Consider the following 27,839-nt stretch of genomic DNA (forward strand, 5'->3'; position numbering starts at 1 on the left):
CGGGCAGAAGACACATAAGTTTGAAAACAGATACCAACAGATTTAAGAACAGCTTCTTCCCTGCTGTTATCAGATTTATTAATGGACCTCCCATATATCAGAGATGATCCTTCTGGGCACCTTCTCTGCAGCAGTATCACTACATTCTGCATTCTGCTCTATTACCCGGATGTACTTATGTAAGGTATGATTTGTCTGGTTGGCATGCAATACCATACTTATCACCGTATCTCAGTGACCATAATAAATCATATCAAATCATTTCACTGACATTGGCCGTTTTTATCAAACAAAACTCATGAATTTGCTAATTTATTACAAGGAATGGACATGTAGAAATATCAGCGTTTTACTTTTTGCCAAGACTCTGCCAGTAGCTAGATGATATTCAAGAAACCGAAAGAACTGCAGATGCTGTAAATCAGGAACAAAAACAAAGTTTTTGTTTTGAGTTCTGAGGAAGGATCACCGGACCCAAAACGTTAACTCTATTTTCTCCTTCACAGATGCTGTCAGGCCTGATGAGCTTTTCCAGAAACTTTGTTTGTGTTCCTAATATTCAAGAGAGTTTAAGTGAGAGAACAATATGTCCCTTGGAAGATGAATCATTATATGAGTACAGAAAAACTTTTGACATTGTTCAAAGCTCTTTTGGTTCAACCTTTAACTGTGAGACAAGATTAAGGGGCTGCTGTCTGGGGACACCATTTTTTTCTGATATAATACATTCGGTAGGATATTTTGCAAAACAGGGATCCACAGCAAATATCTAATATTTGGGAGCTTGGAAACTTTCTTCAGGCAAATATTCCATACCAAAGTTAAAAAGTTATGAAAGCTGTAAGTCAATGGGAAAGTTTGACCAGGTCTAGGCCTGGAAGCAATGGAATATTCCATCTCAGCTTCAGGAAGAACTGGCAGGACCAGTCCTGCCCTGCAGACGTTCACCTCCTGTTGATCAATTACGGTAGGACATTAATGGTGGGTATGAAGTAGATTGTGACCCAGATCATCTCGTGCTCTCAGATGAAGGAGATAGAGCAGTGGGTTGCAGCAGTGGGGACCTAAAGGGATAAAATGGGAAGCATTTACTGCAAGTGACAAATATTGTAAATAGTACAATTATACTAGATAGAGGGTCAGAACTAAAAATGGTGACGTGTGTTAGTAACTGTATAGCACGTGGGTGAAAGCTCATGATAACAAAACAGCATTCCCATTCAAGCATTTAAAAGGAATCTATGTACATGATACCAATGATAAATGAGTTAGCCATGGGTGCACAATCAAAATAGACAAACCTGCAGTGGTGTTTAAACATTACTTACTGAGACGCATTACAACACTCATTGGGCTAAAGAGTTCACAAACATGCCAAGCATTTCTCAGACAACAGTGTGCGCATCATGTACGTCATTACACAGAATTACACAGACAGAGAAGTAAAGGTTTTCATTTCTACATTATTTTATTGCCAATATCTGCTTTGCTCTAATATTCTGTGAATAATCTACCACAAGTTGGTTTACAGAGAACAAAACAGCTTAAAAAGACATTTACACATTATTAAGTTTAATAGACAAAATGGTACAATACAGGGTATAGGCAATCTAAAACTGACCAACACAACTGGAATGAATATATAACACAATGGTAATTTAAAAAAAAACTATCTACAGTTATGAATATTAAATTCTACACAACTGTTAAATAAATATCACATTATATGCAGATATTTCTACTTAGGTCAGTATATTACTGTTATACTGTATGGCACCCTTGCATTTGCACTTCAAACATCCATACCTATTAGCATTCAACATTTTTTTTCCAGTATTCTCAAATTGCTAAACTTTAATACAGATTCTTTCCATTTCTAATTACATATTTAAAAACAGCAGCTCTTAACTGAGTATTGGCAGCCCACTTCATATCATCAGTTGCTAACAACACTTTTAGTGGTACCTGCTGGAAGTGATAGAAATACAGAAAAACCAGTGAAATCTTTACTTCAGTATATAAATGTTTTTTTCCTTCGAATTCGGGTGCATTGGTCTTTCATTTTGTGGCGATGATCTCATTTGAAGAAAGTCTGATGAAAGTGATCATATCTAATTTGGAATACACCTTCAGTACTCCACACATACTTCCAATATACATTAATGAAGAGATTTTTTCTTCTTTTTTTTGATTAATGACTTTTCTTTACTAAAAACCAGGTTTGTTTTTGCAATTGGTTTGAAAGTTATATTATAAACTCACAGCCATTATCTGATGGCATAATACATTACAAAATCCATCAGACATATGCTAAGGACATATCAGATGTACAGTATTTACACTTAGAGTATATTTCTGGGCCAAATAAGCATTATTTACTTGTAGAAACAATTAATAAATGAAATTGAGCAAATGTAACCACTGTACTATGAAATTAAATGTCTATACACAGACCATATTGTTAATATGGTACAACTTGCTTATATCTTGAAGTAGCGGTTAGAATCTAGTGAGGTGAATATGAGGCATATATATATATATATGTGTGTGTCTGTCAACATAGGTAACCAATTTCTCTGCCATCCATGATAAGGTCATTACAGGACCTTGTTTACATTCTCACTGCCCACTAACGTACGAACAACAGCATCTAAATAAATCAACTTGAATAATGTTTTAAGAAACTTTTTTTAAATGGCCATGAAACATTCATCTTCCCTACCACTGTACAAGTGTATTCAAATTAATTAATATATACAAGATATTGTTTAGCATATTATTGAAAATACTATAAGTTGCTTAATATTTTCTTATTATAGTCTAAAAATATCAATTATTGACCTATTTTTTGTATACCCCTTTAAGACAGTATTCCCAAATTATTCAAATGTAAATAATCCTTATTGTGAATGCTGAAAGTCAATATTCATTTTATAGTCCATACAGTTTAATGTGAGATGTATAACTAATTCCTAACTCTGCATCATAGTTTTCAAAATTGTTGTGATTACAATCCTTTGTAAATGAAATCAGCAATTATTGTGTAAAACAGATGATCCTTAGCTGCCAATGATTAAGCGACTGTTTACAGTTTACAAGTATGACAGAATAATTAAACATACTGGATTAACTATGGCACAGCACTTTCAGCCAGTTTGTACATTTAGAGTACTATATAAATGCAAGTTATTGTTGTTATTAACCATTGCTGAAGGGTCAGCTATCATGTCCAATAAACTAATCACTTCTATAGCACAGCAAACAGCAGCCTAGTTCAGTGAGCCTTCTAATGGCATATGCAATAACTGCAATCTAGAAACTGCGATTTTTTTATGTGTAATATAGGAAACTCACATAGACGGATCCATTGAAATATATTTGTAAACTGTACACGAGTTGTAATTTCTATCACCTATATTATGAATGAATCCTTAACGCTTGTCTCAAATATGCTTTCTGCTATTTTACTGGAAAAAGAGGCTCATTGATAATGAACACCTTTGTCGTTACAGTCAAGAGAGAAATTTGATTTAAATGCACAGAGCATTCACACAAAACTATCTCCAAAGGTAAATTTTACCCTTTAATAGTAATGTTTCTATAAAAAAATTACATCTTTACTACGATTTAAGAATTCATGAACTTTGCTAAGATATGTTGGCTCTAAGAGCAATTTTATTTATTATGTAAAATTTAAGGATGGATACTGGGGAGTTCCCACTAATGTGTTGGGATAAACAACTACAAAATATCTTCTTTTGAAGATTTTTTTAGGTTGCCAGTGCAAGTCATCGCTGGCCTCTATGAAACAGGCTGAATCACATTTTGTCATCTTCAATGAGATGAAGCTTCCAGTACAGTGGTGCAGTGTAATATATGAATTATTCCTGAGTTTTCAAAAGCAACAAAAAAAACTATGACACACTAATAGCCTTGTCTTCAAAACAATGCATTTCTTATCGGCCTTTTGTTTGCAGTGATACCTTTGGTAAACCTCCCTAAAAGTTGCAAGTTTATAAAGAAGGAAGATTCAATTTTACAGTTTAAGCTGTTGACAGGTTGGATCGGACAGAGTCTTCTCTCAAATGGTGATGCTTACCATTGTCAACTTCATGCAATTGTGCACGTCTTTCAATAGTTATCCGATATTTCTTCCTAGAAAGAAATGATAACATTGTTGAAGTATTTGTTTTAACTAATTCAGTCCATATTTGAAAAACATCCACATAAAACATTCAGTGTCACTGATGGAATGATAGATAAATTATTTCCCACCTTCTGATTTTGGCAGGCCACATGCTCTTTTCTTGCAGTTATTTCATTTTTTATTTCTGCTACACGTAGGTCATAAATTTAGAAATTTTCTTTTAAATATGTTACATGCTTTGTCTGTTTTATGGGTTCAAATCAAAGGCCAAATTTTGCGGTCAAATTTTGCATTGTTTTCTCATGCAGGATGTGAGCCGGAAACATATTACTCCTTCTCTGCCTTCTGAAAAAAATGCATCTATCACGCACATGTTTGGCTGCATTGTATATTGTTTGGTTTTGAATTACTTCGGAGGAAAGAGTTCATCAAGGTTCTGAATTCTTTTTCAATTGCTTCACATGCAAGTGCTTCTGGGTATGACCTGAGGCTTCCAACACGTTGAGAAGAACAGCACTGTAAGTACAAAGGAATAGGTGCCTCTTCAATAACAGTAAATCGCATCTTATCTTCAGATTGGCGCACAGTGTGAGCTAGAACCAGGGGTGGGGGGGTGTAATTACTGGTGCCACTTGTTGAGGAGACTAGAGTTCAACATCAAAGCAGTTTTTGCTTGGTGGTGTTTCTGGCTGTTTCCAGTAACATCAAAAACAGTTAGTTAACTTGTTGTGTACAGGGCCATCCTGAGGATTACTCCTGAGGAGGCAACAGTTCATTAGCTTCCTAATGGAGGTTGACAAGCAGCAAGTGAGAAAACTGGTATTTTTCTAAACCTTGTAGGTATTTATATTGGAAAATAACAATACAGTAGAACACAAACCGTTGTGTGCAATTTCAAATGTGAGAGTTAACAGAAGTTGTTTAGCATTGACAATAATCATCTTTTGATGCCTCTCCAACAATTAAAGAGACAATTTGCCAGGTAGGAAATCTGTGAATCAGCCTGAAAAGTACATAATGATCATGCGTAAACCGGAAAAATAATTCTGTTCTCTCCATTTTACATGCTGGGGGAAACAGCCCCCTGCCATTTCTTTTGGTTTCCCATTTGTGAAGCTACAGAAAACTCTCTGAGTTCAAACTTGAATGCAGGTGTTTTGACTGGCTTACTGGAACCAGCTTCAGACTGCTTGAGCTGAACATCTGTGCGAGAAAATTTGAGGTTGCATTTAACTGAACCAGACAATGAACTGTGTCTAAAATTATAACAGGTCCATACTGGACAAATTGGGATAATTCTAAACAGATCCAATTGGCTTCATTTCAGATCAATCTGAATTTGAAATGACTTCAGAGCACATTCCTGGAGAAATATTTGACAGCAGTTGTTTCCGATGTGCTGGGTTTCTTTACTAGAATACTTCCAAAATCAACAAAGCATGCTACAGGACATTCTTAATTTATATAGATGTCTCAAATTATGTGTTTCTTCTTGCATTTTTAACATAATAAGAGTAATTTTCCAGGATAGACTGGCAGCAGAGAACCTGCCACCAGCACATATTGAAATTGTTGCCTGTGATTTTGCAATATGGGATGGGTGAGGTTGCCCAATACAAGTGCATATGTGGAAAGTTACCCCTCAGTGCTCAATAAAATACTCACATAAACAGAATGAAATAGTTATTGACATTTCAAGTAAAGATTAATGAAAACCAGAATATAATTCTCTCTTTGCTCTTCGTTAAGAATGTCTCTGGTCGTGTTATGTTGCAACATTGTTCAATGTTTCCACTAAGACTTGTTCGTTTCAACGTTCCAAACAGAATCCTAAGCATGTCCTTTTGGAACGTGCTTATACTTTTTCAGAAATACCAAACAGAACAAATGTTCAAGAAATCATCTGTAACTGGCCTCTCTTCCTCAAACCCTCCTTTATATTGTGCACCCTATATTAGACCAGACAGAAAAGTCAATCATCTGGTTAATCCCAACTTTCTGCCAAGCGTGTTCTACAAACAAATTTATCCCTTTGTGAATTCCAATTAGAATCTGACTAAACAAAGGAATTTGTTTTGTTGGGAAATACACTGTAATTTTTGTCAAGCATCACAATGGAGTTCAAGTCCTTAATCTCATAAATGAAGTACCAATTAGGGACTCCTGGCACAATGTTTAACCTGCCAACATTGCAAGTTGCAGACAGAAATAGATTCTTGGCAATGCTCCTATTGTGCAAAGTTCCATGTTGGAAATATGAATGGGAGTCAATTGGTTCAGGCTTCTTATTATGACCAAATAATGTATCTTCCAGTGCAAGATGTACTTCCTGGTAGAAAGCTCACCAATCTAGAGATAAAATTGCCAACACCACAACAGAACTTGAAGCAAAATACAGGTGTTAAATACTGACATCTGTAAGATTTAAATCTGACAATTAACTACAGTTGAGAGAAGGTTGAAAGGGAGAGGCAGAGGTATAAACTCAGTATTTTGCAAGCCAGTGGTGGGAAGAATTAGAGGTGACAATACAGGACAATATTATCAGGCATTTGGAAAAGTATGTAATAACAAATGAAAAGTCACACCAATTTGTTCAGGACAAACTCAATTGTATTTTTTGGTGAAGTAGCACAGGAGGCTGACGGAGGGACTGCATTTGATGTTGTGTTTGTGGACTTCCAAAAAATGTCTGCTAAAGTATCACTTTTTAAATTTTACAGAAAAATTGAAGCCCACTGGATCAAAACCAGAAGATGTATGTGGATTTTCAGAATAGAAACATATTAACAACTCCTACAAGGAGTAGACCATTTGGTCCTATAAATCTGCTCCATCATTCATTCTGATCATGACTGACTCCCTTTCTCAATGCCATATTCCCACTTGATTACTTCAAAATATAAAATTTTATATGTCTCTTTCACTGACTTGGCCTCCACAGCCTTCTGTGGGAGGGAACTCCACAGATTCACAATGCTTTGAGTGACAAAAAAAATCCTCATCTTAGCCATCCCCACCACTTTAACTTGTCTGTCTCCTCTCCACCTATCTTTTCCCCATTCCATCCTTGATCCGCCTCCCCCTATTTATTTCAGAACCCTCTCCTCCTCCCCCTTTTCTGATGAAGGGTCTAGGCCTGAAACGTCAGCTTTTCTGCTCCTGAGATGCTGCTTGGCCTGCTGTGTTCATCCAGCTCCACACTTTGTTCTTCCGGATTCACCAGCATCTGCAGTTCCCATTATCTCATCTTAGTCTTAATTGGTCTACACCATTTCATGAGACTGTGGCCCCTGGTTCTAGACTCCCCCAACTAGGGAAAACATTCTCCCTGTATCTAGTTTGTCCAGGTGTGTTAGAATTGTGTATATTTCAATCAGATCCCGCCTCAGTCTTCTCATCGCTCGTAAGTACAGACCCAATTAAACCAAACATTCCTCATAGGACATTCCGGCCATCCCTGATACCGGCCTAGTAAACACACTCTGCACTCCCTCTATGGCAAGTACATCCTTTCTTAAGTAAGCAGTCCAAAACTGCATGCGATATAACTGCAGTAGGACATCCCTAAATCCCTTTGTCTTCTGAATTACTTATTGCATCTGCATGTCTACTTTCAGTGACTGGTGTACAAGTATACCAGATTCCTTTGTACATCCACAATTTCAAATACATTTTTTCTCCACTTGAACAATACTAAAATTTCTGTTTTTCACATCAAAATGTATCACTTCATAATTATCTACATTCTAATGCACTAGCCATGTTTTTGCCCTTTCACTTGACTTGTTTAAATTATCCTGAAGCCTCCTTGTGTTCTCCTCACAGCTCACAACCCCAACCCAAATAAAAGTCTAAAGCAGAGACGATGTAGAATGGATTATCCAGGAATGTTGGGAACTGTGGGTCACAATCTAGAGAAACACAGTAAACCATTTAGGAAATAGAATTTAATAGAACCCCTATAGTGCAGATTAAGGCCATTTGGCCCATCGAGTTTGCACCAATCCTCTGAAGAGCACCCCACTCTATCCCCATAACCCCACATTGACCATTGTTAATCAACCTAGCCTGCATACTACATGCTAATTTAGCGTAGCCAATCCACCTAACTGGCTCATTTTTGTACTGTGGGAGAAAACTGGAGCACCCGGAGGAAGCCCACACAGATACAAGGAAAAGGAGCAAATTTTACACAGTCAGCCGAGGCTGGAATTAAAACTGGGTCTCTGGGGTATCAGGGAGCAGTGTTCATCACTGAGCTGACGTGGAGAAATTCCTTCCCCCAGTGAATGGTGAACCTGTGAAATTCACTACCACAGAGAGCTGTCCAGGCCAAAAAAAAGTATGGTTTCAAGAAGCAATTGGATAAAGCACTTGGAGCTAAAGGACCAAAGAATATATGGGAAAAACAGAAACAGGCTTCTGAACCGGGTCAGCCATGGAGCAAGTTCAAAGGGCTGAATGGCTTACTCCTGCTCCAATTTTCTATGTTTCAATATATTGTCAGCAACGTGGGCACATTGCATCCAAGTCATTTATAAATATTGTAAATAGCTGGGGCCCAAACACTGATCCTTGCAGTATGCCACTAATTAGTGCCTGCCACCTGGAAACAAGCCCATTTATTCTCAATCTCTGTTTCCTTTTTGTCAACCAATTCTCAATCCATGTTATAATATTACCACATTTCCTTGTACTTCAACTCTGCGCATTGTCCTCTTTAGTGGGACCTTATCAGAAGCCTTCTAAATATCCAAATAAACCACATCCACTTGTTCTGCCTTATCGAGACTACAGTCATTTCCTCAAAAACATTCAGTAGACTTGTTAAGTATGAGAGAGATAGTAGGAACTGCAGATACTGTAGAATCTGAGATAACAAGGTGTAGAGCTGGATGAACACAGCAGGCCAAGCAGCATCAGAGGAGCAGGAAGGCTGATGTTTCGGGCCTAGACCCTTGCCTACGTAAACTCTGTCCAATTCTGTTAATGCTTTCCAAATATCCTGTTGTCACATCTTTTATCATGGACTCTAGCATTTTCCTGCTGTTGGTATTTGGGTAGCTGGGCTGTGATTCTCTGTTTTTTTCTCCCTTCCTCCTTTTTTAAATAGTGAAATTACATTTGCCTCCCCTTAAGAACTGCTCGAGAGTTTTTCGAGTTTTGGAAGGTGATCACTATGGCTTCCTATATTGTCTTGGTCACTTCCTATTGTGCTGTCCAATATATTTTATCAGATCTTAGTGATTTGTCAGCCTTTCACCCCATTAATTTCAAACTATTTTCTTACTAATACTGATTTCCTTTAATTCTTCCCTTCCATCAGACCGTTGATTCCCTAACATTTCTGGGAAGTTGTTTGTACCCTTTCTTGTGAAGACAGAATGAAAATATGCATTGTGAGGCTGGATGAACACAGCAGGCCAAGCAGCATCTCAGGAGCACAAAAGCTGACGTTTCGGGCCTAGACCCTTCATCAGCTCTCTGATGAAGGGTCTAGGCCCGAAACGTCAGCTTTTGTGCTCCTGAGATGCTGCTTGGCCTGCTGTGTTCATCCAGCCTCACATTTTATTATCTTGGAATCTCCAGCATCTGCAGTTCCCATTATCTCTGAAAATATGCATTCATTTCTTTTGCCATTTCTTAGTTCCTCATTATAATTTTCCCAGCTTCTGACTGTAAAGTTTTTTTTTGCCTTTACAAATTTTGTTCTCTTTACATATAGAAACATTTTGTCAGTTTTTACATTCCCTGAATTCTCTTTTTTCATGCTCTATTATTCGCCCTCTTAATCAATCGTTTTGTTCTTGTTTGTTAAGTTCTAAAATGCTCCCAATCCACAGTTTTGCTGCTTTTTCTGACAATTATATGTCTCCTCTTTGAATCTAATACTATCCCAAAATGCTTTTGCAAGCTATGATTGCGCTACGCTTCCTCTTTTAATTTTGTGTCAAACAGGAAAGAAGAATTCCAATTAATGCATCTACTCTTTAAACATCAGCCATTGCTGGAGATCTTAAATAAAACCAGACAGTGTTGGAGAAAATTCAACAGATCTGAGGTCTGTAGGACAGTCATATCAGACTCAAAACTTTAACTTTGCTCCTCACTTCACAGATGGTGCTACCCCTGCTGAGTTTCTCCAGCACTTTCTGTTTTTACTTCAGAAAGGGGTAGACAGGTTTGTGAAATTGACAGGCACATGACAATTGAAATTTAACACTGAGAAGTGTAAAGCATTGTATTTTGGTAGGTAGAATGAAGAAAGGCAAGATGAACTAAATGAAACAATTTTTAAAGGGAGGACAGGAACAGAGAGAACTGAGGGTAGATCACGTCATTATAGAACTATACACTGTAGAAAGAGGCCCTTCAGCCATCATGTCCAAACTAGTCATTAAACATTTATTCTAATCTTATCTATTCTAAACCCATTTTCTAGCTCTTGGCCTGTATTCTTGTCTGTTATGGTTTTTCAAAACGTTCTTAAATGTTTTGAGGGTTTCTACCTCTACCACTGTTTCAGGCAATGAGTACTAAATACCCACAACCTACTGGGTGAAAAGAATTTTTCTCAGATTCTCTATAAACCTCCTGCTCCTTACCTTATAGCTGTGGCAAGGGAATAAGTTTCTCCAGACCTACCCTGTCAATGCTCAAAATTTTGTGCACATCAATCAGATCTCCTCTCAGGCTTCTCTGTTCTAAGGAAAGCAGTCCCTGTTGATCTCGTCTCCTATCACAGCTGAAACGCTCCAGCTAGGCAACATCCTGGTAAATCACTTCTGTAACCTGTCCAGTGTCATCACAACTTTCGGCAGGCAACGGCTGAAGACGAGGTGGTCAGGGCCCGGGATTCCAATGGCCCTGGATTTCCTTAGGGCTTCTGCGGCGTCTTCATGGGGCACAGTTGGTCTGGCCCGGCCTGGGAATCCTTTTGACTGCTTTGGCAGCTGTTTTCATCAGCATCAGTTTAGGTCTCTCTTTGGTGACTTCAGTCCATCTGTGAGTCTATGCTGCTGTTTCTTCAGCATTGTGGTAGGTCCAGTCTAGGATTGTAATGGGGTGGGGGAGGCTCAGATCCTCAAGTCCACAGCCTGGAAATGGGCTAACTGGACACTGTCTTAAATTCTATCAACAATAATGGGAACTGCAGAAGCTGGAGAATCCAAGATAACAAAGTGTGGAGCTGGATGACAACAGAAGGCCAAGCAGCAATTCAGGAGCACAAAAGCTGACATTTCGGGCCTAGACCCTTCATCAGAAAAGGGGGATGGGGAGAGGGTTCTGAAATAAATAGGGAGAGACAGAGCCCTGTTTCCATTATCTCTGATACAATTTTAACCTTTGCGAAGCCTCTTCTAGGGATGCCTAACCTGAAAAAGTTACCCTCCTCACTCCGGACAAACGTCAGGGGATCTCTCTCTCCCTATTTATTTCAGAACCCTCTCCCCATCCCCTTTTCTGATGAAGGGTCTAGGCCTGAAACGTCAGCTTTTGTGCTCTTACGATGCTGCTTGGCCTGCTGTGTTCATCCAGCTCCACACTTTATTGTTTTAAATTCTCTTTTTTTAATATTACTTTTGCTTTCCTTTGTTATATTAGCATTGCAGGACTCTTACTCTTATTTCTTTTGTTCCTTTATTTTTCTGAATTATTACTATGATTTTGTACTTTTGAAGGTCTGTAATACTCAACATTTTATTTTTGGCTTTTCTCCTGGGAATTTGTTCTCAAGACTCTGTACCTAGGTAGCTGTTGCTAAGATAGTGCCGTAAGTAGCCACTTGTAAACTTTTCACTGTGTTCACGTAAGGACGTGACAACGAAGCTAATTCAATTTTAGTCACAGAGTAAGAGTGGAGAAGTTATGACAACTCTTGTTCATTTTTGTCTTTTTAAAATTCACTCATGGTAGTATGTGGGTGTCACTGGCTGACCAGGATTTATTTCCATCCCTAATTATCCTCGAGAGGCTGATGGTCAGCCCATATGCTGTAGATAAAAGCATAATGCCCTTTTGGAGGAAATTTCAGGATTTTGACCCAGCAACAGTGAAGAAATGGCCATATACTTCCAAGTCAAGATGGCGAGTGGCTTGGAGGGGAACTGGAAAGAAGCGGTGTTCCAAGGGACCTGCTGCCCATGTCCTTGTAGATGGAAATGATGGGGTTTTGGAAGGTGCTGTCTGCGGATCTTGAGTGATTTTCTACTGTGCATCTTGTAGACAATACACACAACACCGTGACTGAGCGTTGGTGGTGCAGGGACTAGATGCTTGTAGATGTGGTGCCAATCAAGTGAACTGCTTTGTTTGAGATTCTGACAAACCTCTTTAGTGTCGCTAGAGCTGCACCCATCAAGGCAAATGAGGAGTATTCCATCACAGTCCTGGCTTGTGCCTTGTCGTAGATGGACAGGCTCTGGGGAGTCAGAATGGGAGTTACTCACTGCAGTATTCCCAGCCTCTGACCTACTCTTGTAGCCTTTATGTTTACATGGCTCGTCTAGTTGAGTTTCTGGTTAATGGTAATTCCAAAGATATTGATAGTGGGTGACTCCATGATGGCAACACCACTGGCTCGGGGGAATGGTTAGATCATCCCTTATAGGAGATGGTTATTGCCTGGCATTTGTGTGGTGCAAATGTTACTTGCCATTTGTCAGCCCAAGCCTGGATATTGTTGGATGTTAGATAACAAAGTGTGAGGCTGGATGAACACAGCAGGCCAAGCAGTATCTCAGGAGCACAAAAGCTGACATTTCCGGCTTAGACCCTTTATCAGAGAGGGTGTTGTTGGATGTTGTTGATTTTGAACATGGACTGCTTCAGTATCTGAAGAGTCGCGAATGATGCTGAACATTGTGCAATCATTGGCGAACATCGCCACTTCTGACCTAATGATGGAGGGAAGATCATTGATGAAGCAGCTGAAGATGGTTGGGCCGAGGGAACTACCCTGAAGGATTCCTGTAGAGATTTTCTGGAGCTGAGGTGATTGACGTCCAACAATCACGACCATCTTCCACGTGCCAGGTATGACTCCAAGCAGAAGAGAGTTTGCACCCTGATGCCCATTGATTCCAGTTTTGCTAGGGATACTTGATGCCACATGCAGTCAAATGCAGCCTTGGTGTCAAGGGCTGTCACCTCACCGCTGGAATTCAGCTCTTTTATCCATGTTTGAAGCAAGACTGTAATGAGGTCAGGAGCTGAGTGGCCCTGGCAGAACCCAAACTGGGTGTCATTGAGCAGGTGCTGCCTGACACCTTTCATCACGTTATTGATGATCGAGAGTAGGCTGATGGAGCGGTAATTGGCTGGCTTGATTTGTGTTAAGGATATGCCTGGGCAATTTCCCACATTGTTGGGTAGATGCCAAGGTTGCAACTGTACTGGAACAGCTTGGCCAGGAGAGCAGCAAGATCTGGAGCTGAAATCTTCAGTACTATTGCTAATATGATGAAGGACCCATAGTTCTGGCAGGATCCAGTCACTCCTATTGTTTATTGATGTCATGTGGAGTGCATCAAATTAGCTGACCACTGTTATCTGTGATGCTGGGAACCACTGGAAGAGGCACTTCAGGTTGAAGATTGCTGGCAACGTTTTATCCTTATCTTTCGCATTGGTTTGTTGGGCTCTACCATCATGGGTACACGTACCAGAGGTGGCAAGACAAAATATTTTACACAGTACATTTTTGCGATCTGGAATGCACACTCTGCAAAAGGGCTGGAAGCATATTCAATAATAACTTCCAAAAAAGAATTGACTAAATACTTGAGGAAGATTTACTGAGTGACAAGAAGGAACATGAGAATGAGATGAATTTGATAGTCTCACCAAAAAGTCAGCAAAGGGATAATGGGCTCTTTCTGTACAGTATCAAACTATGATCCAAACCAAGTGAAGTGAAATGCCAGAACAGTCCACTGCAGTCCATCTGACTAGTCAGAAAATATGAAAATATTGAACTATGCTCCACCTCTCATCGACTTCAATCACTTCATTCACCCTAAATCTTTGTAGTCAAATAATTTCTTATACAAATCATGCTCTTTTACATACTTTGAAGAATTTAAACAGGCCTTCTTTTAAGAATAAAGGGATGGCATACTTCTAAGACAATTTTCAAACTTTCTGCTCTGAGGGTGAGATTGCCTCTCGTCTGCAAAATTCAATAATTACACCCTTAATCTCTAACTTTTCAGCACATTGAGAGATCAAAGCATATCCTTACATCACAGTAGTTATTGAACTTTTGGCCTCTGTTCTATACTACCAAGTCCTCCAGGCTCATACTTAGAAGATACGATTGGAGAATTCTTTAACTCTGATTAAATTACACTGACCCCTGTTTGATAATATAATGTCATTAACCTCTTCTATTTTGGAATGCTTCACTGAAAAAGTATTCATGCCATTGTGATAAGAAAACCTTTTCTCGTACATCTCTCCCTACTCACCCTTCCGGTACTATTCAAGCTTCTGAGAAACACTTTACAATGACAACAGCATGAAATATTGCAAAAAAAGTGTAGCTAGTTCAGCTTTTTGGAAATATACTCAAATACTGTTCATTCATCAAACTTGCAGTTAGATTAGACAGATGGATTTGGAGATCATTTTTAATCAGGATTATGATGTTAAGTTAAACCTCCACACAGAAACACATTAGCTGTCTTAGCTTGGAGACATGGGCCCCCACTTCCGATGGACGTGGTCAATTATGTGACGCCTACGTTAATAAGGGAAGAAGAGAGACATAGAAAGCTTATGAAGTGGTGCTGATAAATGGAAATAGTAAACCACAGCCTTTTGTGCTGCCTTTGTGCTGCCCTTTGCCCTCAAATTATAGAACTTTGCCTCGGGCTGTGGCACTTTGACCTCCAACTGCATTCTACTGCTGTTTACCTTTCACCAGTAACACTGGCATGTGGTATCTACTGGGGAGATGAAATGATAAAGTTAAGCCAAGACATTTTATTTCAAACACTGATCCTTTCAAAAATCCTGAGAATTTATTTTGAAAAGATGCTTCCATTTATTCATCCAAGAAAAAAACATACAAAAAAACTTACTATGAACAAAATAAAGTCCAGGGACAGCAGTACATTCCTTTATTATCCTTCAAATGTCACTTTAAACATATATACAGGGAGGAATTTTATAGCAATCTGCATGATGTAGGATATAGCAAGATTTGTGGCAGAATCACTCAAATTTTGGCAAGGTCTACCTCGATGTTTGGGGTGTCTCACGTTTATCTTACTTGCGTTAGCTCAATGGCATGATGGGTTTCTTACCAATATCACTGCAGTTGCCTGTTACGGGGGGTTACAGTTGCCTAAACACCTCATTAAAGCCACAACTCACCTCATTCACATTCAGCTTCTTGTCTTACAGAACACGCTGAACAAACTTGATATTGAGACCTCTCGACATGGAGATGCCTGGCGACTTCAGCTCACACTGGCTCTGACCAGCATCCCTGGTGTTCAGCATTGAGCAGCAGCTCGCAACTCGATCCATGGCCAGCTGCCCTTCATCCACAGACACTGGTATCAGCCATTTGCCAGCCCCTCAGGACCAACTTGGCACCTCTCCAATCTTAACTGATTAGGAAGAAAAAACTTGCACAGCAGGGTGCATCAGCAACTTGCACTGACAGGCTGATCCAAGAGTGCAACTTAGACATATGGACAAGACCCAGCTCACGGATCGGATCAGGCTGCATCATTGAGCTGCCTGCTTGCTCTTCCTCTCTCACTTAGCGCTTACCCGCATGCTCACAACACCCTAGACTTGCACGGCCACACCTATTAGCACAATCACACAGCCTGGCACCTTGCCTTGCTGGTCACCAGTGCTCAATCAATGGGGGGAATGGGCAGGGCATGCATCTTGTTGGATGGCAGTGTATGTTACATCAGTTTCAGAGCTAGCCCAGCAGCTTATGCAGCTCATGCACTGCATATACAGCAATCAAGCAGCCACATCTCAAAGTTGTAGAGACTAAAGTCCATGGAAGCACCCATCAGTCAAAGGGCCCTGGTTCATTAGCTCATTAGCAAAATCCAGCAGCTGACTTAGAAGTGCTCACTGTCATCTCTGATCACGCTGAAAATCAAATGTACAGAGTAGGAAAGAAAATGCCTGTGTCCACATGTAATAGCAGGCAGGGTAGGTTTGGTGAGAGGCTATAAGACTCACCGATATGATGCTGTCTAATTGTAAACAACATTACAGACATTTCTGAAGAAGGGTCTAGGCCCAAAACGTCAGCCTTTCTGCTCCTCTGAGGCTACTTGGCCTGTAGTGTTCATCCAGCTCTACACTTGTTATTACAGACAGAACCATGTACTGTGCAGGGCACAGGGCCTGCGATTCTAACACACTGGTTCTCTGTATGCTGAGCAGCTCCCTGCCCTGGACATCAGGGAGCACCTCACTCACAGCAACACTTCTGGGCACATTGGCAGAGCTGAGGTACATCCAATATGCAAATGGAGTTAGGTGACCAAAGGGTCTATGCTCCAAAATCTTGTGATTTCAAATAACCTGTTAGACTATAACCCGGTGTTCTGTGACTTCTGGCTTTGTCCACCTCAGTCCAACAGCAGCACTGCCACTTTGAGAGGAAAGAGCAGCAAAAGTGTGTGTCACGTCCTTCTGTGGCTATGTCCTCAGTTCCAGGGCTGGGGCAACGGGCCTGGCTCTCCTTGTCAGTTGCCAACTTGTTGACAGAGGCAGACAGGCCATTTAATGACTGACTGCACTGTATAACTTGTGGGCAATAAAACCTCCTGCTTCCCAGATAGCTGTGTGCCGCTCCTGTCCTCCCTGCCCATGTGGGTGAAGTCCCTAATTGCCATTGGGCCTTCTTCTGCCTGGGGCTAAACATGAGCCTGGTCTCCGACAGTCCTCTGAGTGCTGGCTGCCTGCGCCATTTCTTCCTTGGCCAGCCACAGGGCTCACTCAGTCAGTTGCCCAGCAGATTGTCTTTCCACACTTTCTAGTAAGAAATGTTCCTCTGAGGGTGTCAGAATCCGGCCTGGTGTGGGTTTGCAGGAGGCAGCCTTCCACATCATCCCAGTATGCTTGTCCTCAGAGGTGATGGAGGGTGTTTCTGGTGAAGCTGGCCGATTCCTTGAGAAGGTGGTAAACATCCCACCAATATATCAATGAAAAGAGAGACAGAGAGAGGGAGAGAGAGAGAAGGGGTGGGAGCACAGCCGGCGGATAGAAGTGGTGTGCAATGAATGACACTGAAAGGATTGCAGTGGAATGAGCTGGTACATGCTCAGTCAGTAGCTGATGCTGGATGAATTGTCCGTTTTAAATCTAGAGGGATTAATTTTTGTCAAGCAAAGGTGGTACGGTGGCTCAGTGGTTAGCACTGCTGCTCATAGTGCCAGGGAATCATGTTCGATTCCAACCTCAGGTATCTGTCTGTTTGAAATTTGCACGTTCTCCTTGTGCCTGCATGGATTTCCACCAGGTCTGGTTTCCTCCCACAGTCCAAAGATGTGCAGGTTAGGTGGATTGCCCCATGCCAAATTACCCCATGCAGAGTTAGGGGGTGGTGAGTGCGTCTGGCTGGGATACTCTTTGAAACAGACCCAATGAGATACATGGCCTCTTTCTGCACCACAGACATTCTATGACATTCTTAAGGCAAGCATATGGAATTGGTCTCATTGAATGAGGGAACAGGCTTGAGGGGCTGAATGGCCTCCTCCTGTTCCTACGTTCTCAGCATCCCCACAGAAGCGGTCCTGGTCACCTCCTGAAAGGGCCAGGATTCTGTCTTTGTGGGACTTGAGGAGCTTAACGTTGTGCATCTTCCACCCATCCAGATTCTGTCTACTCCCCAGTGAGCTGTATTCTCCTAGGACGACAGAAGGGGAGGAATGGAATGAGGAGTAAATGGGTGGCACAGCTATTTTGTGGTGGCAAAGGTGGTTGAAAGGTGGTGAGGTGTCTCGGTCAAGTGAGTAGGCAATGCAGAGTTCATGCAGGGTTAGTGATGTCTGAGGATTGGGTGACGGTGAGCCACTAAACAAGGGAAGCTGTTGCAGGTGATTGTGAGAGGTTCGCAGCATGGGCCCTGGTGCGCCGTGGGTGCAGATAGAGAGAGTGTGAGGGTGCAGAAAACAATGCGGCACTTACCCTGTCAGAGCAGAAGATGTCACTGAGTTGCCTGTGGCCCTGCTGGCTATTCCTCAATACTGTTGGGATGGCACCGACCCATGGGGTGACTGTGAAACAGGCCGCCCGCACTGGTGGCATTGCCTCCTCCAGCGGTCTCCCAGGAAGAGAATGCCTCTCCTCTACACCCCTCCTTCACCAGGGTGCCAGGGCCCCCAAGTTGGAGAAAGACAGTGCCACCTTCCCCTTCTCAAATCCTGTCTTTGAACAAATAGGGCAGTTCCAGAAGCCAGTGTACGTCAAGGTGTACAGTGGCCTTTTAGAAGTAGCACAGGCACCAGGGATTCCAACATCACTACAGAAATGATACATTTTCTGAAGAAGGGTCTAGGCTCGAAACGTCAGCTTTCCTACTCCTCTGATGCTGCTTGGCCTGCTAGGTTCATCCAGCTCTACGCCTTATTATCACAGATTCTCCAGCATCTGCAGTTCCTGCCATCTCTGAAACTCTCAGAAGGACTGGAAGTTGGTATGTTACTGCACTAAGGACATTATCAGGTAATTTAATCAAGAAATGGAGAATCAGTTGTCACAACCAAATGCCTCAGGCCACCATCGAGTCACTCCTGTCACAGAAAGTGATAAATCTTTCAATTAAAGATCAGGTCTGGAGCCAGAGCTACCTGACCTTGGTAGAATGCATTGTTTCCACTTGTGGAAATGACATCAACACTGAGAAAGTGTGCCTGGAATAAAAAGGTTACTAAGCACTGCATATCCCCAGGAAATAGGCTTATGATGCTTCAGAAAAGATCACCGTAAGAATGACATGGGTGAAGGGTTTGGCACTACAACCATGAAGGAGGGTCAGGATCAGTCAACCTGGTCCGGGAACCTACTGTTCCCATCAGAAAGGCTGACTTTTGAAAGGATTTTTAGTTGTCAGCTGAATCTGTAGAGTATTGCGGTTGAGAGGTTAAACCGAAGGTAATAAACAAATCCAGGTGGTTTGCGTCTGAATTAAGTGAAGTTTAGGGCAAAAACATGGGGTTTCTTTCTGTGGCTTGTCAGGGACATTTTCTTTGGCCTAAGGAAACTTTAACAAATTTTAAATTTAATGTTGATCTCGGTCTTAGTGCACCTTCTCTATACCCGTAATATTGTAATCCTTGCTGTGTTGTATTACCCTAATACACTTTTGTATGTTATGATCTGCCTGCACTGCATGCAAAAACTTTTCACTGGACCTAGGAATATGTGACAATAACAAATCAGATCAAACAACAGTAGAGGCAGATTCAACTGGTGGATTAAAGAAGGCAATGGATGATTATTTGTATTGAAATGGTATGCAGTGACTGGGTAGGACATTGGCCCTAAGTAAGGCAAACACTGCAGCCATAATGGGCTGAATAGCCTTCTTCTGCACCATAACATTCTGTGATCCAATGATAAGGTATGGTAACATTGGTGTTATGCAAGTGGACAGCTGAGATTCAGTCGTGGAGGGATTTAGATTGGACAAACCGATTGAGATCTTGTGTGATATAAGCCAGTGAAGACGTTTGTTTGAAGCAGGGTGTCAGGTTGATTTTGTTTTAATAACCATTTCATGCAATTCACATCTATAGTATCCTACGATATCTCTTGCTTATTTCTTCTCTCTAAATAAAATCCTGCATCTGCGCAATCTGTATAATATGCTGAAATCCAAGAACCATTGTAAGGAAGAAATTAGAATGCAAACTATTTCCACTTGGTCTTTTAAACATGCAAATAATTCTGTTAACATATCTGTTAATTAAGGAAGATAACATGTTCTATTTCCCTTCGTTCCCATAGGTTCCATTTCCAAATGGCTCTTCTTACCTGAACAAGTAAAATGCCAGCAGCAATGCACATCCCAACAATGAGCCGACTACAATGCCAGTGACTGCCGACTCTCCAAGCCCACCTACACAGAACAACACAAATGGTTACTGTTCATATTAAGAGTTTGTTCAGATAAAATAATACTGCTATTCAGAAAATGTATTTCTCTCGTAAGTATTCTTGATTAACATATTAACAACGGTTGCTCATAATGGTTGCCTCTTGTTGATCCATTTCAAATTGTGTTACAGTCCAGTTTGAATTAAAAATGCTACTCCCCAGTTAACATACTGCTTGAACTCAATGCCAGTTAAAAATGTCACCGCAGATTGATTCCAGTTAGTCCGAGGTAATGTAATACTATTCATTCAACATGTTACATCGACATTCTGGATTGAGAAAGCATGCACTGCAAAATACATTCCCTAAATTAGTTTTAAAAGGGGGGGAAAATGTTTAATGTTTGAAGAGAAATTACATGATTTACAGGTAGCAGAATGTTCCTTCGTAAAGCCACAGCTAGGTTCATCTGGAGGTGGCATTCCATTTGCCCAAAGAAGTCTTACATTTGGCCTGAGTTCAAAGGTTCCATTCAAACCATAGTAGTCAGCTATTACCTATAATCATAGAAACACAGAACGTATAAGGACTTGGGCAATTAAAATTCCTTTCACTATGTTAAAGCCTACATTTATTTCATGCAATTCACATCTATAGTATCCCATGATGTCTCTTGTTTATTTCTTCTGTTTGTTTTCTTTTACTGTCAGGAATTCAGCTGAAAGACCACTGAGTAATTTTCACTCCCACAGACAGCCACAGGATTTACTCGAAATGTGTGCATTTTTTTTGTCAGCTGTGACTCAGTCGGTAGCAGTTTTACCTCTGAGTCAGAATGTTGTAGGTTCAAGTCCCAATCCAGGACTCAAGTCCAAAAATAAAAGCTGACACTCCAACACTGTGCTGAGGGAGTGCTACACTGTCGGAAGTTACCGTCTTATAGATCCAATCTTAAGCTGATACTCTGTCTGCTCTCGTAGGCAGACGGTAAGAATTCCATACTATTTTGACAAAAAGCATGGACGCTATCCTTAGAGACCTGGCTAAAATTCCTCCTTCAATCAGCCTGATAAAAATGGATTGCCTCATCATTATCAATTGGGAGAGCCGTAGTATTGCAAATTGGCTAATGTGCAGCTACACCACATCAGTCAGTTCACTATACAAGTAATTCATTGGCTGGAAGGTCATGTGGTCATGAAAGGTGCGATACAAATGCACATCTTTTCTTTAATCAAACAACTGCTCACTGTGAGATTACATATGGTGGAGGTTTGCTGGGCTGAGGAAGAATGTACATCATTTCTGAAAGGGTTTAGAAAGAAGCTGGAGAAAAATATATTTTGGTAATAAATATTTCACTTAGTCTCTTCAAGAAGAATCACAGCAAGTTACACAGGTGGATAGCACTGGATACATTGTCCCTATGCTACTGCTAGCTCTGCACCAGATACACCCTGGGCCAGATTTTGCTACTGAGACAAGTTGGGACATGTCCTGATTCACAGTCTTCCCAGTTAAAGTACCCAATTGCACAAAAATTGCACTCCAGGGAAGGTGTGTGTGTGGCATCTCAGTCAATATTAGCTGAGCCAGGCTGGTTAGAAGGACCAAAGTTGTTCTCTGGTGCTTTGTCCCAGTTGTAATAAAAGTAGTCAGGCAGTCCAATGTCATCCCTCCTGTTCACCCGTCATTGGCCCCTGTGCTTACTGTGTCAATATATGTCCATCCCTGCCAACCAACCACCTGACCTCTTATACATTCCAGACAACTTAGAACCCAGCCACTCCCCAGCACCCCTCATGTTGTTCATGCTAACTATGTCCCCTAAAAGACCATTCACCCACTGTGCAATCAATGAGCCATGTAATAAAAAGAGCAAATGTGGAAGTGCTGGATGAAAAAAACACACATTCATAAATATTCTTTGGGCGGAAAAAAAGCAAACTGCTCTTCCTACAAATTTATAACGAAGTGTTGAGCAAACAAAATATTAAAGTATCAATGATAGAAGCTCAAAGCACTTCACACTTTTTAAATATTCTCCATGTGAACGATAAAACATGGACAAAAAGAATCACAAAAAGACTATCTTATTATAACCACTTAAAGATGCTAAAAAGCAAAATCAATGATTCTCTTCAGTTACCAAACAGAATCACTAATCATCTAATGCTTTTAATGGGTGGAGCTTACAACTGATAATTAACTCAGTATAAATGCAAAGTGGTAACTAAATCTACCAGAACTGTGATGCTCCAGTGTTAAGTAATGGCCCAAAAGATGAACTGTTTGTAAATTTTCTTTTATAATTCCTTTATGCCTTAAAATGGGTCATAAACTGGAAAATAAAATTCATTAATTAAGAAGCAATTAATAAATGTAGTCAGACTTTTTGCAATCAAGTGGCCACTAAAATGCATTAACCTTATATAAACAAACACAATCTGTGAACTCTGTGGTCTAGGAGTGAGAGGGAAATGTCAAAGTTTGGGCTTCCCTGCATACTATGGAGTTTTAACATTTAATGGATAAGCACTGGAAGTCAGCCAAATACATAGATTGCTTTTCCAGGGAGGGAGCTTTCTGGCAGAGACTGCAAGATGTGATAGGTATGATCTCTGATTATAGGAGCTACCTGGAGAGGTTGGAAATGGTGGTGGTGAGGGGCATGTCGGGTTTTCCTAATAGTGTGACGATGGAAGGATGGAGATAGAGTGTTTGGAGGGCTGTATGATCTGGTTGGAGGTGAGTGAATTTGTGGGGCTGAGCGAGAATTCCTGTTCATCCTGGCCCACAAAAAGAACTGTGCCTTTTCGCCAATTTGCTGTCTTTGCTTCATTTCAGTCATCTAGTCTACTGACGGCCTGGAAAACAGCTAAGAGCAAGGTAAATTCAAGATTTCCAGCCTCATTAACATTTAAAATGCTTTTCTACTTCCAGGGAGTGTTTTGTCCGTACATCCTTGCCTGCATCATTAACACTCAAAAGTGAACAACTTTAAATTGTTACATGATACAGTGGGGAATTTGTAGTTCATCCTTCCCATTTAATTTCTTCCTTCATTTTATAACTAGTGACTACGTTACAGGAAATGCCCACCATGCCCAATGTTTGAGTTAAAAACATGTCATTAACAGTAACACATCTGTGCAAAACCAAAAGTACCAAATTGCTAGCCTTTAAAAATAAGATTCAAGGAATTAATATTTCCAACCATTTTTATCTTGCAACAATGTTCCAATTTGTAAGTAATTTGGTATTTATGGTAGTTACGTACAGCAATCTAATTTTTAACAGCAGCGTATTCTGTTGTAAATATGCATCATGGCTGTTGATGCACATCACACAAATGATACAGAAATGTCACTGCTTTACTTGCCTCTTGATTTCCTGTTCCAGGTTCCGTCATTGCTATCACTGAGAAATCTCCATATCTGTCCCCATTGGCATCAATTGATACCTGGCCTGCTATGCCTGATAAATGGAATGCATCAAATGATTAAATCAATTAGCTGGAAAGGTTCTTCAATTCCAAATGAAACAAGAGATGATTCAACAGATTCATGAAGAAATATACAACAGGAAATCCCATTCTTCTTCCAAAATTTTTGTTGGCGTTCCCAAAGAAATTGTCATTTTTTTTTCCTGAAGTCTGTGTTCATTCCAGATGCCATATTTTTTTCTAATTTAGCTCGCGAAACACTAGATAATTCCAGCTATTAGAATACATGATTTTTTTTAAAACAATAATTAACATTGGAGGCATTAAAACTATTTTGCCATTGTTTTCTTTTAGGCATAGGGATTCTGAATAGAAGCCAATTCAAATACAAATTTGTCTGAAATATGTTTGGACAGACAGAGAAAATTCCACCACACTCCCTTTGGTCTACTATGATGTGTTTCTCAAACAGGCCATGAACTGTGTCCCTTCCAAAGTTCAACTGTTGAGGAGTTCACTGACAACTGTAAAGGACAGTCAACAATTTGCTTACTCCTAGCCAACCCAGATACTTGGATGCTATCACCATTGCCCAGGTATGCCTGTGTGACAACAACCCACTATAATAAAATACCAATGTTACCTTAACAACATACAACTTTACCAGTCCATGCTGCGAGATGAATCTGGTCTACAGGCAGTCACAAAGGAACTTCAGGAATGTTAGGAACGGGTGTAAGCTATTCACCCTTTACAGCTTGTTCTGCAATTCAATCTGTCCACGGCTGATCTAAAATTCAACTCTATTTACATACCTCTTGAATTTATGCCTAGAAACCCATACCTAGTAAAACATCTAGCACAGTCCTGAAAGACCTAATTGTCCCCGGTTCCATGCTCTCTTGGTTCCAGATTTCTACTACCCTGTGGGTGAAAAAACTGCTTCCAAAATTTTCTTGTGAAGATCTACCTCTAATGCTCAGATTATTTCTCTTTGTCCTTGATTTCCTACAAGAGAAAAACAAAGCTTCTCTTCATATCTTCAGCTCTTTGGATATCTCAATCAACTTGATCAGATCACCCCAAAATTCTGTATACTCAAGGATATACAAGTCAATGTTATGGAATGTGCTCTCGTAATTTAATCTTCTTAGACCTGATACCTGACTAATTCGTACTTTAGAATTGTTTTGATGATATGTCAGTAGTGGAAGAAGGAATCCTCTGTACAGAGGAAGCCCATGATAGAATGCACAATGAGAATAGGGAACAGCTAAAGGCCTGACTTTGAGAAGCAGGCATCAGTATGGATCTGCAAAAATCACTAGAAATCCAAAGTGCATGTACTAGGCTGACTGTCAGAATAACTGTGTTGTCTTTCAAGAAAAGGTTAAATGGGCTGGGTCTGTACTCACTGGAGTCAAGAAGAATGAGAAGTAATCCTTTTGAAACAATCACAACTCTGAAGCGGCTGGGCAGGGATTTTCTTTATATGTAGCACATTACTAAAATTGTTTCGAAAGACTGGACTTAACGATTTTTGTTATACAGAGTACACAATGGGAATCTTATGCCAGGTTTCTGAGAAATGTTATATGAGAAAAAAACCACAAATGAATCACAAACAATTTGACTAAGTCAACCCTTCTCGGTCCGCAGAGTAGTTTTATAGCGATAGTGTGAAACCGACAGTGGCTCATTGCTGTAATATCTCCATTAGCATACTGTTGACCTAATACACCATTACTATGTTCCACCAGGCTGAATATTTTAAATCTTTGTTTGTGCACAAACTCTTTATGCTCACTGTACTGCTATGATGTAAGCTCAAGCTCAATATCATAGATTGAGATTTGTTGGGGCAAAATTTTGGCTGGGGCCAGAAATGTTTGTTGGCAGCACCCAGTCAACCAGCACCCCTTTAATTTTGCCAGTACCAGTCTGTGATTAAACTAGTACTGAGGTTGCCCTCCAGAGGCCGGCAGCTCAAGGGTCTTAGCAGCGTCACCAGAAACAGTAGCTAATGTTGATTTTGATGTTGTTTTCCCTGATGCTTGGACTTAGAGGTGCTTTGTTTTAATCATCCGTGCAATGGCTTTGAAATTACATCACATTTTATCTTGAGAGTAGAATAACAAGTCCTAATAACCAGATATTTCATTACCTTCAAAGGTTGTATTCCACATGGTCTGTACAATTTTTGATCCATTGGTTTTGTTGTATCCTTGCTTCAGGACTTCCTGCAGTGCTTTTGCATACAGCACAACAGCATCATGGAACCCCTCCACAAACATGTTCACCTGCAGACAACACAACCAGTTCATGCAAGCAGAATGTAAGTGTCAGTTTGATAAGCTTGAATACAATAACCATTTGAAAGTAAAGTTCACAACTTTATACCATCTCCAGAGCCATTTGAAGATCAGATTCTCTGTGCTATTGTAGATTTAATCACAATATTATAAATTACCTGACAGCTTTTTGCTTATGCTTTCTTTACTCTTCAATGGCCCAGAAATAGTAAAACTTCAATTGCCACCTTAGTTTCTAATCCTGAAATACTTTCTTTTGCCTGTTTAATGGCTGAATTTTCATTTTTCTTGCCTGCTTATTAGTTTCCAGCATTAAGTCTTTGGTAAAACATTGACATTTGTCTGAAGGTAGAGGCTTGCACAAAATTGAGACAAACCTCATTTACGTAATACAGATGGGCTGTAGATATAGCAATCAGGCACCATGATTCAGCCGATAGGTCTGTACTTTCTCCCAAATGATCAAGTGAATACTGAGTATGCCCACGGATAGATCCTTGGCTTAGGGTGGCAGGAGGGCTGGGGATCAATCATAGCGAGACACAAATAGACTGGAATTGACTAGCCATGTTACTATGAAATCATCAATGAACATATGGAATTGTTTAAGAAGTCCTGTGTTAAGGCCAATGTTCACGTGAAAAATGTCAGCAAAGCATGTGTGGCACAGTTTGTGGTGAATTTGGGAAGCAGGTCCTAAAAGTTTAGTCTCCAGTTATCATTTTTAAATAGTCTGATAACTGCTTTAAGCGGGCACAGGCATTGGGAAGCCATTGGCGACTAACTCAGCAACTGTCACACCACAAGGAAGGCACAGGAGGCGTGGTTGGACAATGTACTTGGGATGTTGTGACATGAAATTAGTCCCACCCCTGTCTGTTTTTAAGCATGATGCAGAGCAATTTCTTCCTGAATATGCATTATTGTGATTCGGTAAGAGGGGGGATATTTTTACATCTTGCTACCTATTTACTCCTAGGATTAAGCTATTGTTGAGCCTGTTAACCAGACTTCTCCCTTACAGAAGTGTTTTCAGTGGGCACATCCCAATAGATAGCCAAATAGACGCAACTAGCTTGCTGCAAGGTTTAAGCTACATCAGAGAACTTTAAAGAATACATAGATATAAAAAGAACAAGGAATAGAATCTTCATCAATCACCCTCCTCATGTAATGCATACTTTATTCCTTCAAATTACTTAATTTTATGGCACAGGTTAATAATTGTAGATACACCCTACAAACAGACACTTACGTCATAAGGAATGTTTAGGTCTTCGGGGTCCCAAACTTCTCCCTCTAACCTCAATTACAACGGCCTTCTTCACTCTGAGATTACAAAGTGTGGAGCTGGATGAACACAGCAGGCCAAGCAGCATCTTAGGAGCACAAAAGCTGACGTTTCGGGCCTAGACCCTTCATCAGAGAGAGGGTCTAGGCCCGAAACGTCAGCTTTTGTGCTCCTGAGATGCTGCTTGGCCCGCTGTGTTCATCCAGCTCCACACGTTGTTATCTCGGATTCTCCAGCATCTGCAGTTCCACTATCTCTGGCTTTCTTAACTCCCTCTTACTACAAAGTACCATTCGTTTAGTCTCTATTAGGGACCTGCAGCCTGCAGACATTGTGCTCCTCGCTGGGTGCTGCTTTTGGATGGCAGTCTGACGGCCGTGCCTGATGAGGCCCAGGAGTTAAAGCAGTTGCTGTAAGCTAATTCACAGGGAAGGTGACCATAATCAGATGGATTTGCCCATTGACCAATGGAAATGAACATCAAGCTGCAAACAAACAAGTGAAGTGTTCACTTTCCCACTTGTAAATTTAGGATAAAATTACCCCCCAAAATCT

The 27,839-nt window shown here is 40.6% G+C and overlaps 1 protein-coding gene across 5 annotated transcripts in view; it reads right to left on the minus strand.

Moving 5' to 3' along the window:
• Positions 1 to 258: 258 nt before the first annotated feature.
• Positions 259 to 27,839, minus strand: part of npr3 (natriuretic peptide receptor 3) — a 75,370-nt gene continuing 47,789 nt past the window's right edge. The window contains exons 4-9 of one of the 5 annotated variants that reach the window (XM_048538600.2): positions 25,846 to 25,981; positions 23,619 to 23,713; positions 20,664 to 20,793; positions 20,174 to 20,258; positions 4,100 to 4,155; positions 259 to 1,064 (exon numbers count right to left, since the gene is read on the minus strand). In XM_048538600.2, coding sequence (XP_048394557.1) covers positions 976 to 1,064; positions 4,100 to 4,155; positions 20,174 to 20,258; positions 20,664 to 20,793; positions 23,619 to 23,713; positions 25,846 to 25,981 — 591 coding nt within the window. In that variant the 3' untranslated portion in view covers positions 259 to 975. Of the gene's footprint in view, positions 1,065 to 1,449; positions 4,156 to 20,173; positions 20,259 to 20,654; positions 20,794 to 23,618; positions 23,714 to 25,845; positions 25,982 to 27,839 lie in introns of those variants that run through there. The other 4 variants (XM_048538598.2, XM_048538618.2, XM_059648859.1 and 1 more) reach the window with 4 other exon arrangements.

This window comes from Stegostoma tigrinum, chromosome 1 (genome assembly GCF_030684315.1).
Source record: "Stegostoma tigrinum isolate sSteTig4 chromosome 1, sSteTig4.hap1, whole genome shotgun sequence".
Taxonomy (NCBI): Eukaryota; Metazoa; Chordata; class Chondrichthyes; order Orectolobiformes; family Stegostomatidae; genus Stegostoma; species Stegostoma tigrinum.